This window comes from Leucoraja erinacea, chromosome 2, assembly GCF_028641065.1.
Source record: "Leucoraja erinacea ecotype New England chromosome 2, Leri_hhj_1, whole genome shotgun sequence".
Classification (NCBI taxonomy): domain Eukaryota; kingdom Metazoa; phylum Chordata; class Chondrichthyes; order Rajiformes; family Rajidae; genus Leucoraja; species Leucoraja erinaceus.
The window spans coordinates 79,757,067-79,772,476 of record NC_073378.1 but is presented as its reverse complement, the minus strand read 5'-3'; the positions used below and the strand labels follow the sequence as shown (position 1 = coordinate 79,772,476).

The window sequence follows — 15,410 nt, the reverse complement described above, 5'->3', positions numbered from 1 at the left end:
ATTGTAGCTGCAATGAAACAGGAGCCAGAGGAAGTTTGTTAAAGATGAAAAGAGAATAAACCTATTTTGGTAGAATTCCTTCAACTAGATTTGTGCAGTGTGTTAATAATTGAAAGTACCCCTGTACTGCACTTCTCTTTACTCAGTTTGTTCATATTGCAGAAATTGTTGAGAGCTTCTACCAGTTTCATTATTTTAACAGGTAAATTAAATAAAATTAAACTATTTGAGAGTCAGTCAACGTGCTTACTTTTGTTGTTCTATACAGGCTCCAGATTTGAACTTTATAAGAGCAACGGAATGTTATATCCTTTTTCTTTATCACATTTTCATGTCTCTATTGTTAATGAAAATTACACATCACAGTTATTGTGAATTTAGAAACACAAGGCACCAGGGAGTTTTGCCATAACATTTGCAAGATTATTCATTTTAAAAACACTTTTTATCTTTAACAATCTTCCTCTGGTTTCTGTACAATACATTGTGTCCTAATTTGGCATGAATAATATACTGTAAGAAAGTCTGAAATCACAAATTCCAACATTAGGTAGGTGTTTCCTTGGAAGAGTAGCAATAATGTGAAAAAGGCACCCTGCAGTCATTCACGTGACATCACTAGATGTCAGGAAAGCATATTCTAAAATATTATATATACAAAACAGAAAGAGTTGGAAATACTCAGTAAATCAGGTAACCTATGTAAAGAGAGACACAAAAGGCTGGAGTAACTCAGTGGGACAGGCAGCAACTCTGGAGAGAAGGAATGGGTGACGTTTCTGGTCGAGACCCTTCTTCGGGTCGAAGCCCTTCTTCAGACAGGATGATGCTCAAATTGCAGCTGCCACATATCAGAGATACGGCTCTTTGAATGAAAGGTTAAACCAGGGTATCATCAGCTTTCTCAAACAAAGCAAACAGAAAACTTGTGTCACTACTTCAAAGTCGGGCAGGGAGTACTCAGTGTCTTGACCATATATGTTCAGAACTGGAATTGGCTCTTCAGCCCATGATTTTTGACTTCTTCAGTGCTTATAACACTATCTGGCCTGCACTGCTAGGAGCAAACTGGCAAAGATGCGGGTGAATGCTCCTTTGGTGTCCTGGATCACCAATGACCTGAGTGGACAACCACAGTATTTCAGGCTACAGAACTGTGTCTCGGACATGGTAGTGAGCAACACAGGGGCCCCACAGGGGGCGGCCCTCTCTCCCATCCTGTTCACCATCTACACCTCAGACTTCAGATACAACTCAGACTCCTGCCACCTGCAGATGGTTTTTAGATGACTCAGCAATTGTGGGCTGCATCAGTGAAGGGAGGGAAGCTAAATACAGAGGTGTAGCTTCGGTGGGCGGCGCGACTTTCGTCAGCAGCGGCCTCCGCAGTCCGTCTGTATTTTTATTATTTTTGTCTCGTTTCTATGTAGTTTTTTTTTTTTTTTTTTGTCGGGGTATGTGTGTGGGGGGTGGGGGGGGGGGGGGGGGGGGGTAACTTTAAAATCTTTCTCCTGCAGGGGAGACCCGACCTTTTCTTGTCGGGTCTCCGTTGTTGTTGGGGCTGCAACGTGGAGCGGCCTCCAACAGGAACGACCTGGGGCTCCAGTTGCGGAGTTGCGGTCCTACTCACCGTCGCGGAGCTGGCCGAGTCTGGAGCGGGTGGAGCTGTGGTGGAGCGCTTCTGCGACCTGACCCCCGGAGATTCGGAGGCTACAACCGTGGGTCTGGCGGACGGCAACACCGGAAGCCCGTGGGTCCCTGGTGGGAGACCGCTTTTCGGGGCTTCCGCAGCGGCGACTTCTCCCACCCGAGTTGCGGGGTTGAAGAGCACCTGGAGCGGGTACTTATCATCGCCCCGCGCGGCTTGGAATGGCCGCGGGACTTTGCGAGCACACGCCGGGGGCTCCAACAACAAGACTCAGTGCGTGACCTTGCATCACCCGGCATGGCTTTAATGGCCGCGGGACAATCACCATCGCCCGCCGGGGGCTTTGACTTTGACTCTGACATTGGGGGGGGGGGGGGGGAGGGGGGGGGAGTGCAGTGGAGAGATAAGTTTTTTTTTTGCCTTCCATCACAGTGATGTGACGGATGTATGTGTAAATTGTGTTGTGTCTCGGGTCTTTTTCGTTTTGTAATGTATGGCTGCAGAAACGACATTTCGTTTGGACCTCAACGGGGTCCAAATGACAAATAAATTGTATTGCATTGCATTGTATTGTAGTCAACGACTTTGTTGATTGCTGTGGGCTGAATCACTTGCAGCTCAACACTGTCAAGAATAAGAATTTAGTGGTGGACTTTATGAGGAGAGGAACACCCCTGTCCCCTGTCTCCATCAAGGGTGTGGATGTAAAGTTTACCAAGGAGTACCTTGGAGTTTACCTGGACAATAAATTGGACTGGTCCAGCAACGCTGAGGCACTTGATAAGAAGGGACAGAGCCATCTGTACTTTCTGAGGAGGCTGAGCTCTTTCTTACGTCTGCAGTAAGATGCTGCAGATATTCTATCAATCGGTGGTGGCCAGTGCCATCTTCTTTGCTGTCGTGTGCTGGGGCAGCAAGACAAAGGTTGCGGCCATCAGCAGAATTAACAAGCTCATCAGGAATGCTGGCTCCGTCCTGGGGGTGGAGTCGGAATCACTGAAGATGGTCTTGGAGGGGAGGATGCCCCTCAAACTGCGGAGCATCCTGGACAATATCTGCTCACCCCCTCCATGACACAATTAGGAGCACCTTCAGCATCAGACTGGTTCCACCAAGATGCAGCACAGAACACCACAGGAGATAATTTTTCCCCGTGGCTATCAAACTGTACAACTCCCCCCCCTTCTGTCATGGGGTAGACTGACTCCCAATCTTTGCACATCCCCAATCCTGCACTTTAATTTCATGTTTCATGCATCTTGTTGTGTTTTATGACTGTTGGCGGACCAATTTCCCTCCTGAGATAAATAAAGTTCTATCGTATCGTAACGATATCAGTGCCAAACATGCTGGCAAATTAAACTAACACTTATCTGCCTGCACATGATGCAAATCACACCATACCCCGTATATCCGCCCACATGTTTAAATGCTTCGTAAACACCACTATCATATCTGCTTGCTTCACCCAACCCCCTGCAACACGTTCCAGATACTGACCACTCATGACAAAAATACTTGCCCCAGATATCTCCTTAAAATGTTCCCTCTCTTGCGTTAAAGCTATGCTTTCTAGCATTTGACATTTCCACCCTGGAAATAAGACTTATCTACCTGATCTATGCCTCATAATTGTATAGATTTTTGTCAGACTCTCCTTCAGCCTCCAATGCCTCAGAGAGAAAAAAAAAGTAAGTTTGTCCAACCTCTCCTCATAGCTAATACTCTCTAATCCAGATGACATACTGGTGATAGTCTTCTGCACCCTTTCCAGTCTAGATACATTTCCTGTAAAGGGGTGACCAGACTACATACAATACTCTAATTGTGGTCTCACCTAAGTGTTCCACAGCCGTGACACAAGTTTCGGACTTTTCTACTCAACATCCCATCCGATAACGGCAAGAGTGCCATGCACCTGGCGCAGCAGGAGAGTTGCTGCCTTACAGGATTTGGGTTTGATCCCGACTACGGGTGCTGTCTGTACAGAGTTTGTGCGTTCTCCCCTTGATCGCGTGGGTTTACTCCGAGATCTTCAGTTTCCTCCCACACTCCAAAGACGCACTAGTATGTAGGTTAATTGGCTGGTGTATGTGTAAATTGTCCCTAGTGTGTGTATGATAGTGTTAATGTACGGGGATCACTGGTCGGTGCAGACTCAGTGGGTCGAAGGGCCTGTTTCCGCATTGTATCTTTAAACTAAACTAAACTAAACTAAACTAAACTAAACAACTTCTTTATCACTTGTGTTATCTCTTATCAGGAGCTATCGACTGGTGACTTAACTTATTCAACACACAATATCACTAAACCAAATTTCCCGATTATTATAAGATCTTTAATTGTGTGATCTATTGTGGGACTGGTGCAAATTGGTTGCAGTGTAACATGATTGTGAAAGCATCCACAAGCTGTAAAATTGAGATCATGAAATGTACAATATAAACAGAAATAGCTCACTCTCTTTGAAGCAAGCATTAGTTAAAATTACAGAAGCTAACTACGCTGACATTTTCATTACTTCTTGAATAGAGCTTTACTCTGTCTGCCTTTCTCCCACATTCTTCTGTGTAAAATGAGTTTCCTGAAGTTCAGTTATAAAAACACCTGAGATGTTACAAATCTCTATGTGATGGGAAAACTATGAAGGAATGTACAGCAGGTGCTTTTATGAGTGATGAATTTCTGCTTTTTTCCCCATCCACATACACAACTCAGCAAGGACTTGTCAAGAGTAAAATGTTGGCCTGTTGCCTTCCTCGTTGTTTGCTAACTACACGTGCTTTTTTTTCAAAGATGCATCATAGAAAGTATCCCAGTCTGATATGACAACTGCTCTTCTCTTGATCGCATGAACCTGCAGAGAGTGGTGAATACAACCCAGTCATGGGCTCCACACCTCCTTTCATCCCATCTTCAAGATTATTTGAACCCTGAAGGCTGGACATATCATTAAGAATGCCATTCCCTTTTCCCTCTTCTGCCTTCTGGGCGAGGTTACGGGAGTTTGAATGTCCAGAATTTCAGACTTAAGAACTGCTTCTTTGTCACTGCTATCAAACTTCTGAAGCCATCGCCTCTTTTGCATTCCCTTCCTGGGGGTGCTGTCACATATTAACTCTCAACTCTACCTCATTAAGTTTCTCTGTTATTGTATTATCATTTTTGTTTGCCCTACTTCACAAATTGCACCATTCTGATGTTTCGCCCTCACTGTTGTACTTATTTTTGTATTTATCATTGCCGCATGTATATTGTTTACCCTGCGAGCTTGCTGTGAACAAGATATATCATTGCACCCTGGTGTATGACAATAAACAAATCCGAATCTGAAGGTGCTGAAGGAAGTGATGATAAAAACTGAGGAGGTGCAGGTTGCAAGATTAGGACCAACGGATTGGATGTGTAGGAAGGAACTGCAGATGCTGGTTTAAACTAAAGATAGACACAAAAGCTGGAGTAACTCAGCGGGACAGGCAGCATCTCTGGAGAGAAGGAATGGGTGATGTTTTGGGCCGAGACCCTTCTTCATTGAATGATTGAAAAAGATAAACCTTTCATTCCATAAAAAGGTGAGTGCTAAACCTGGATAATTACTCACACAAGTAATGAAAAATTATCAGTACAAGTAAATCAAGGTGATAGACAATAGACAATAGGTGCAGGAGTAGGCCAATCGGCCCTTCGAGCCAGCACCGCCATTCAATGTGATCATGGCTGATCATCCCCAATCAGTATCCCGTTCCTGCCTTCTCCCCATATCCCCATGCCGCCCCTATTTTTAAGAGCCCTATCTAGCTCTCTCTTGAAAGCATCCAGAGATCCTGCCTCCACCGCTCTCTGAGGCAGAGAATTCCACAGACTCACAACTCTCTGTGTGAAAAGGTGTTTCCTTATCTCCGTTCTAAATGGCTTACCCTTTATTCTTAAACTGTGGATCCTGGTTCTGGACTCCCCCAACATTCTCTCAGCATATGACAGTCCCGCCATCCCGGGAATTAACCTTGTGATTGAGCATGGATTTGTGAAATCAAATAGTATTTCATTAACCCTATTCAACCTTTTGTTCACAGTAGTGGAATGGATTAAGGCATCATAGTTCGATAAAGTTCCCCATTTTAATTCAGCAATATCAACTCCTGTGGGATGAAATAAATAGTAGCCGCAAGGATATTATAAAATAGCAAGTATACTGAATTATTTTGCAATTCCCGTTGGTCACCCATACACTGGTTCTATATTATCCCTCTTTCACATCTTACACACGAGGGGCAATTTTATAGATGCCAATTAACTTACAAACATGCATGTCTTTGGGATATGGGAGGAAACTGGAGCACCCGGCCAAAACCCATGCGATCACAGGGAGAATATACAAACTCTACACAGTCAGCTGCATCAGTAACTGCTGTGCCACTGTGCCATCCTTATGAACAAAATCAAAATCCTCACATTTCAAGTATAATAAAGTATAAATTGGAGTTTATTCTATTTACAAAATACTAACCGGATAATTTAAAATGATTGATCTTGAAAATGGCTGCATTTTTTAGATGATAGATACTTCCTAATACTTTGAATGTTAGTGGTACTTTATGGTAGTTACAAATGCAAAATAAATAATATATTGAAACAAGTGATTGAGATCTTACTTGTGCCCAGACTCATGAGCAATTGTGAATGCCAGTCCTAATCCCGTATCTTCATTGACCGTACAACTGCGGTATTTGCTGCACATCCCACTGATGGGTGCAAAACCTGTGGAACCAAACAAAATACACTTTGGAATGAATAAATCAATATTACATTGCATCAACTCCTTTGTTCTACCTGCTAGAGTAAGCACCAAAAGGGATGGTATACGTGGTTGTCAATATTAAAATCACTAATCCTGTTAAATTTGCTTCCGATATTTAAAAATTGATGGTGTTACTCTATTTGTTTTTTAACCATTTTTCAAGTTATCTAATTTTCTAAAGTCTTCAATTCAAGACGATGCATTGTACGAGTTTGAAGTGTAAAATGTCAAGGATCTTCACAGAAGATTCAGTTCTCCATTACCTTAATTTTATGGAGGTCAGAATATGGTTTGCATTGGGGAAAAATCTTAGAAAGCCTACCCGAGAGTTTGACCAGCAGGTGAATTGGTGCAAGAGCAGAGTCAGGCTACATTATAAAGGCTGTATTACTGATGGCACAAATACACGTTTTAAGCTCAACTTAGTTGTCAAGGGAAAGGATTAAATTGAAGGAGTTGAGTATAGGAGCAAAGAGGTCCTTCTGCAGTTGTACAGGGCCCTGGTGGGACCGCATTGTGTGCAATTTTGTGCAGGGTATTGTGTGCAATTTTGTGTCCAATTTTGGACATTATTGCTATTGTGGGAGTGCAGCATTGGTTCACCAGGTTAATTCCCTGGATGGCGGGACTGACGTACGATGAAAGAATGGGTCGACTGGGCTTGTATTCACTGCATTTTCAAAAGAGTTAGATTTAGCTCTTCGGGCTAATGGAATCAAGGGATATGGGGGAAAGCAGGGACGGGGCACTGTATTTAAGTGATCATCCATGATCATATTGAATGGCGGTGCTGGCTCAAAGGGCCGAATGGCCTACTGCTGCACCTATTTTTCTATGTTAAAAAATATAAGTTCTTGCAGGAGAACAATGACATTGGTTTTCCTAATATTTCGATAGAGGAAATTTATTGGATATTGAACAAGCACTCCTTCAATCAGGAGACAGGGGAGGCTTGGTAGAGACTGCAAACCACGCAGCATGGGCAGCCAGGAATGAGGTGCGAGCTGGGGGTGGCATGGGTCAGCCGGGGCTGTTAGCAGCAGGGGAGGTGGTGGAAGCCAGGGGTAGTGTTGGCAGCCGTCAGTAGGTCTGTCCACTATAACCAAAATCCATTATAATGGTGTCCGTTAAAATGAGAGTTTACTGTATTGTGTATTTAGCCACACAGCAAAAGGTAAATTTCTACCCTAATAAATCTGAATGTCCCACAATGTTATTGGTCTTCTAATCTTTTGCATGTTATACTATAGGCCTTGCCATTCCTTCCACTAACTCTGAATACTAATAGCTATTTTGCTTTGAAGTCAAACCTGAAGTATTTGGGAATTTTGTTCATTTTTTAAGATTTTCTCAGCAAGCAGAATAACAGGTCCGCACATGAACACATATTTCATCTGCAGAGTCCAGGAATGATTTTAAAAGAGTGACCAAACATTCCATTAACATTCACGATAAGATACCATATAATTCCATAATTGAAATTCATGCCCAAAGGAAAATAAAAAAAGAACTCATGGAATTGAGGTTATTCATTATTAACAAATAAGAGTGTTAATGTAAAGAAGATTTCTCTTTAACTTCTTTTCTCTTTACCTCCAGCAAATTGAGAAAGCACACTCTAAGTTACAACAATGCATGTCTGGAAGATACAATTCCCTTAGTTACAGTATTGTGGTTTGATATCTTTCACTTCAGTGATATTTTAACAGAGGGACTATTTTTTTAAATTGGCAGAAAAATTATGTCAGGATTAATGCCTTTGGAGTTTCTTCAGGAGATTCCATGAATTTAGTAAGGTTGCTCCTGTGTCTGGAGAGTGCAATCTATGACAGTGTTGATTTTCAGGTCCTCAGTATTTTAATTTTACTTCCCTGCACTGAAACTAGTGAGATTGCTACATAGAGTTATAGAGTCATAGAGTTATACAGTGTGGAAACAGGCCCTTTGGCCCAACTTGCCCACACTGGCCAACATGTCTCAGCTACACTAGTCCCACCTGCCTGCGCTTGGTCCATATCCCCCCAAACCTATCCATGTCACACCAAATCCTATCCATGTACCTGTCTAACTGCTTCTTAAATTATGGGATAGTCCTTGCCTCAACTACCTCCTCTGGTAGATTGTTCCATATACCCACCATCCTTTGTGTGAAAAGGTTACCCCTCAGATTCCTATTGAATCTTTTCCCCTTCACCTAGAACCTATGTCCTCTGGTCCTAGAGGTATCGATGACAAACAAGTGCTAATGTGTAGTAACTTCTACAGTATAATAGTGCCAGATTAAGTGGGAAATTGAATACAAGACAATAAACCAATTTGAAAAAACACAACAAAAGATAAAGATTTAATCTGGACTACTTGAGATATTATTTTGGATTTTTAATCATCCTCTTTATTAAAGATTTGCTCTTTATTTATTCCTGCTAATCTGCCTTTTTCCTATGTCTCACCTTTGCCAAAAATTATTGCAGATAAAGTGAAATGACAAAAAAAACTCTGTGACAATTGATTCATTATGTAACATAATGGAAGACCAATTTCTTTTGCATTACGATAAATTTATCTTTCCTCCAGTTTGCAGGCAACTTCTGAAAACATTTTTCATTTGGTATTTTAGAATTAGTTAATAAGATCACCTAAAGTATCACAGGGCTCATTCTTCCAAGAACAAATGTCAAGGCCTGTCAACAGAATGGCATGATCATGACGATTACCCTCCTTGCTCACCAATCCCGACTGCCACTGACAGAAGCTGTTCAAAGTGCGGTCTGCATGGTGGTTTATTAAAAGACCCGGCTGCAGGATAAAAAAAGCAAAGGAAAAAAATATAAAGTTCACAGGAGATCACAAGCTGACTCCCATATTTGTTCCTGTTTAACTACTGACATTGTGAAGCATCAAATAAGATGTGATGGGAGGCAACTAGGTGGTTGGACGATCCTTTACTGGTTATTGAATAATTCAGTGCTCTATGAACTGATAGAGGTGCAGTGAGTAGTGCTGGATTATACCTTGCCTGAAATTCTAATGGACATTGCAAAGATGGTAGATTAAGCTAAACTATTTTGTAACAAACAACATGTGCAGGATGCCAGGCACAATTTAAATTTTATTTGACATTTACAAAATAATATTAGTGGGTTTTATTGTACACAAGATGTAGATGTGACTGTCACAGCTAGAATTATTCTTTGTTCTTAATTACCTGAATTGTCAATCTCACTGGTGGGTTCAAGGTCATGTGGTGGACCACCGTGAGGGGGGTGGGGGAAAGAACAATGGAGGACCCGGTGTGGGGGGGACTGTCGTGAGGGAGGTGGTGGGAGAACAATGGACAATTGGAGACCCAGCCTGGGGGAACTGCTGTGGGGGTGGGGGTAGAACAAAAGGAGGAGCCAGCGTACTTTGCAACTTTGTCAGTGCCGTAGGTATGCAGCAAGGTTTCACTGTGCCTAGTCACATGTGACAATAAAGTATTAAATTCCAAGGTCACTTATTGACCAGGCTAAGCAAGGATGGTACATTTCCTTATCGAGAGGACCCTAGTAATCCATTAGATATGTTACAGCCGTCACTGATACTATCCCTTTAAATGCAGATCCATTCAAATACTTGTATTTAAATTCTTCATCTGCAATAGTGAGCATTCGACATGTTTCTGGATCCCTTTTGCCCATCCAGTAACTTGACCATTGTAGCATTCTGGCTGTAGGTATATAGCTGAAAAATTCTGAATCTGGGATTCATAACTCCGATCAAATGGAATGGAACCTGAAGTTTACTGAATGTATAGGCACAGAGGACCCGTGATAAAGTTGTTGCCTTACAGCGTCAGAGACCCGGGTTTGATCCTAACTTTGGCTGCTGTCTGTACGGAGTTTGTAAATTCTCCCTGTGACCACATGGTTTCCTCTCACATTGCAAAGATGTGCAGGTTTGTAGGTTAATTGGCTTCTGTAAATTCTCCCTAGTGTGTAGGGTAGAACTAGTGGCTGGGCGATAGCTGGTCAGCACAGACATGGTGGGCCGAAGGGCCTGTTTCCACGCAATATCTCTAAATTAAACTAAACAAAACTAATCTCATTTATATGAATTGCTTGTCAACATGCAGATACATCTTTGTATTAACTTGTTTAATTTGAAATGGATACCTGATCATCTTCCAGGAGGACAATCCCAACTATCACAATATTTATGTTGCCTCCAATTGTACCATCTTTGAACAGGGTGGATACCTTCAAGGAGGCAAAACAAATGCAGGTTTATGCCATAGTCTGTAAGAAAGTATTTTATTTTACGATGGAACATTGAAAACAACAACAAAGGAAACATATTTCAACCTTGCCATGTAGAATTCATATAGAGTGGCACGACAGTCAGCGTGGATGTGGTGGACTGGAGGGTTTTATTCTGTGCTGTGTGGCTATAATTAGAACTGTAAATCCCAAAACACAATGTGCTCAATAGTTAAAAAAGCAACGTTTGAAATTAAGGCAGGCAATGATTTTGAAGCATAAGTGAGGGTGGCTCTTTTCATAGTTATTTGTCATCTTTTTATTGCGATAAGGAATTTGTTTTAGCCAGTTCAAAAGACAGTGTAAGCATTCCAAGTAAAATGCACTGACATGTACAACATCAAGGTTTTAAGTTACAGCATCACACATTTTCATACCACATCAAACACAAGAAATTAACTGTTTGAAGTCACCTTTATAAACGGATTTGGACAAAACACCTTTAGTCACTGAATAACCCATTATAAGAAATGTTGATGTCATATCTGCAGACACTGTGTATTTTGAATGTCTGATGTTTAAGTGTTGAAATGTTTTGATCTAATTATTAAAGTATTCAGTGTAGGTTATTTTGACAAAGGTCAAAGTACTGGATACACATTTGGTCATGTCAAATATATATAGTTGTGTGTGTTCAAACCTCAAGGTTCACTGCTGACAAATAAATCATGTGCTTACACAAATGTGAACAATTAGAATCCTAAAATTTTGATAGCTCTGGTAGAAATCCCTGTAATCACAGTCGTGTTTAAAATAACACATTATTCTGAACATTAGTGACTATTTTCTCATGGATAAATTCAGCAGTTCTTTTGCTCCCAACAATATCAGCAGAATCAGATAATTTGGCTCAGTCTGATGAAAGGTCTCGACACAAAATGTCACCCATTCCTAACCAGAGATTCTGCCTGTCCCGCTGAGTTACTTCAACATCTTGTGTCTATCTTCGGTGTAAACCAGCATCTGCAGTTCCTTCCTACATAGATACTTTGTTTTTGGTTGAACGAGTTAAGAAGAAACAATGCCTGAGCATCAGGATCTTTGTACCTTTGAATAATTTCCTGAGAGTTTTAACATTAAGCTATTCAAATGTGGCTTTGGTTTTAAACTTTTAACGATGATAACTGCAGAAAACAATGCATCTCCTGATTACTACACAATTGTCAATGTAGAATATGTGTTACAGTTCTGGTATGGGGAATGAATTCATGGCATTTGATTTACAGATAGTAACATTAGCCGATACAAGCTAATCAAGGCAATTTTTTTTTAATAACACATTTAAATGCAGTAACACCCAGCAATTATTTATGAGAAAAATGCTTTTGAAATAGAATGTAGCTTCTACTTTAATGTACAAAATGTATGGATATGATTTTGCATTCTGCGGTTAGAATTTTGAAGAACCCTATCATTTACAAAATAAAATTTTAAATAGGGAATATGCGTTACTGTTCTGCAGTAGAAACCTTAAAAGGAGTAAGAATATGAAAGTCCAAGAAAAATAAAAAAGATTTTAAAAAGTTTGAAAACCTTGTGTTCACCTTTTTTCAATCTTGATGGATAAAAGAACAAGGTTATTCTTTTCAAACTAAGAAACATCCCACTGGCTCAGAGCTCTCTAATTGAGCCATTTTGACTAATCACAGATTATGCTCTCAGACTTTTACTATTATTTTCTCCAAGCCAACTATCGGAATATGCTTGAAAATGTTATTCTTTAACAACTGGAACAAATTATTTGACGTATGCATGTTGTTAAGCTATTTTTAACACCTCACATGAAACATGGGAAAAAAATGATATTGTACAGAAATAGCTTGGTACAATGAAATCCAGGTCTGATACAAATTTATACCAGCTACGAACAGTAAACCTGGACAAAGTTTTCCACACACCCTGATTTGGAATTGCAGATTTAAAAGCTGGGACACTAAATTGACTCGGCTAATTACAGATCTATTGACCAACTTGCTCTAAAATGAATAGATTCTGATAGGATTAAAATTACGATATGTAAACAATTAACCTGATTACTTTCGCACCCAGTTGGTGAAAAAGAAAACTGTGCACCATCTCAATGTACAAGTGTACTAAAGGTTGAAGATAAGAGTGCCTTCTGCCTTACCATATTTAGTATAGTTAAGACATAAGTGGTGATATTTTCATTGCCATGGTTCTCAATCATTTTCTTGTCTACCACAACCAGGGTTTCCACATTGAGCTTTTGATTTTTACGCATCTTAAACAAGGAACGTTTGATTCTGGGCAGGCGTCCATACTCGTCTGGTAAAATATACATATCTGCTCCTGGAGGTTTAGGCATATCTGCAGAAAGAGGAATGATTAATTGTTGTTAACAAATCATGCACAAGGCAATGTTAAAAAGCATTTGTGTGCAACAAGTGCGTGTTTTTGCGTATTCTCTCCTTCAGCTTGCTTGCAGAAATAACATTCAATGCAGACCCAGAAAAGAGACGATACCGAGAAGGTCTGGAGAAAAATCTCAGAAATTGGTGATCTTGCTATACGTTATGCATTATGTGTGAAAACACTGTGGCGAGATATTCTGGACTCCAAGATGTCATCCAGTGAAGATGGAGGTATGAAAACAACAGAGGGAGAGAAGAAGAAAGAGATGGATCTGGTGGAGAGACCCCTCAAACAAGGGAATGGATATCACCTCAGGAGGCCACATGAATGGCAAGGGTGCTTGATTTAGTTCATAAATTCATACGTTATAGGAGCAGAATTAGTCCATACGGCCCATCAAGTCCACTCAGCCATTCAATCAAGGCTGATCTATCTTTCCTTCTCAACCCCATTCTCCTGACTGCATACTATAACCCCTGACACCCGTAGTAATCAAGAATCTGTCAATCTCCACCTTAAAAATATTAATTGACTTGACCACCGCAGCCGTCTGTGGTAATGAATTCCACAGATTTACCACCCTCTGATCCTTTCACAGATCCTCCACCTCATCTCCTTTCTAGAGGTGCATCCTTTTATTCTGTGCCCTCTGGCCCTAGACTCTCCCACTAGTGGAAACATCATCTCCACATCCACTCTATCCAGGCCTTTCACTATTCAGTAAGTTTAAGATAGTTAAGGACAGTTGCGAACAGTACTGAATATGGCACTAATGAATGTAGAGCCGCTGAGAATGTCAGAAAACTTGTTTGCACTATTCTTGTTTTATATACATTTTCAAATATATGTTTCATTCTGAATAAAGTTTATTTTTGGAAATGAAACTCAGAAAATAAATCATATTGTAGTAATTATATTTAAAAGTTGAGTGTTTACAATTTCAGTGAAAAGAAAACTCAATGGTGCATTATTAGAAGAACATCACTTATTATTTCTGTGTCTCTTAGCTTGCTTTGTATTGCAGTTCACTCACCCACTCCACCCTCACGTAGCTGGTTGCCTTCGTATTATTGTGCACGTCTCAGTTGGAATAACTTGTGAGGGCCAGGCATTTCAACAAAGGATGCAAACAGGATGCAAACACACCACCAGTAGCAGCGTGCAATTTGCAGGTTAGCCACACTGAGGTAATACATAGTCAAGCAATGCAGACTAAGTAAGTGATGGTAGACAAAAATGCTGGAGAAACTCAGCGGGTGAGGCAGCATCTATGGAGCGAAGGAAATAGGCAATGTTTCGGGTCTAAACCCTTCTTCAGACTGATGTGGGGGGGGGGGGGGGGGGCAAGAAGAAGAAAAGAAGAAGTGGAGCCAGTGGGCTGAGGGAGAGCTGAGAAGGGGAGGTGAAAGTAGGGGCTATCTGAAATTAGAGAAGTCAATGGTCATGCTGCTGGGGTGCAAACTGCCCATGCAAAATACGAGGTGCTACTCCTCCAATTTATGGTGGCCCAGGACAGAGAGGTCGAATTTGGAATGGGAGGGGGTTAAAGTGCTGAGCCAGCAGGAGATCAGGTTGGTTATGGCGAACCGAGTGGAGGTGTTCGGCGAAGCGATCGCCAAGCCTATGCTTGGTCTCACCAATGTAGAGCAGTGGATGCAATAGATGAGCTTGGAGGAGGTGCAGGTGAACCTCTGCCGCACCTGGAAAGACTCCTCCCCTTCTCAGCTCTCCCTCAGCCCACTGGCTCCACCTCTTCCTTTCTTCATCCCGCCCCCCCCCCTCACCCTCATATCAGTCTGAAGGAGGGTTTCGACCCAAAACGTTGCCTATTTCCTTCGCTCCATAGATGCTGCCTCGCCCGCTGAGTTTCTCCAGCATTTTGTCAGCCTTCGATTTTCCAGCATCTGCAGTTCCTTCTTAAACAATAAGTAAGTGATATTTCACTTATGAATGAATGGAACAAAGTACCAAATAATGTCCTGGAGCCATTTTCATAGCTGAGACAACAACAAAGGAATATATTTATACGGAAACATTTGAATGAGTACAAAATGTTGCTTCGGTCTTTCTGACAACAATAAGGAAAGGCATAGATAGGACAGGCAGTTATGAGTCAAATCATAAAGGGCATAGCTTTAAGGTGAGAGGGGCAAAGTTTAAAGGAGAGCAGGTTTTCTTTTTTGCAGAGGGCGGTAAGTGCATGGGATGTCCTGCAGTGGTTGCGGCAGATAATATTTTTTTAAATTCCTCAATTTCTATCATTATCTAGGGTTCCGTACTCCCATCGATCTTGCTC

General features: G+C 41.3%; 1 protein-coding gene across 1 annotated transcript in view; it reads right to left on the bottom strand.

The window, feature by feature from the left end:
• LOC129711468 (A disintegrin and metalloproteinase with thrombospondin motifs 16-like) overlaps positions 1-15,410 on the bottom strand; it is a 193,320-nt gene that overhangs the window by 99,085 nt on the left and 78,825 nt on the right. Inside the window, exons 5-8 of the mRNA XM_055659092.1 lie at positions 12,870-13,069; positions 10,598-10,681; positions 9,083-9,242; positions 6,301-6,406 (exon numbers count right to left, since the gene is read on the bottom strand). Coding sequence (XP_055515067.1) covers positions 6,301-6,406; positions 9,083-9,242; positions 10,598-10,681; positions 12,870-13,069 — 550 coding nt within the window. The remainder of the gene's footprint in view (positions 1-6,300; positions 6,407-9,082; positions 9,243-10,597; positions 10,682-12,869; positions 13,070-15,410) is intronic.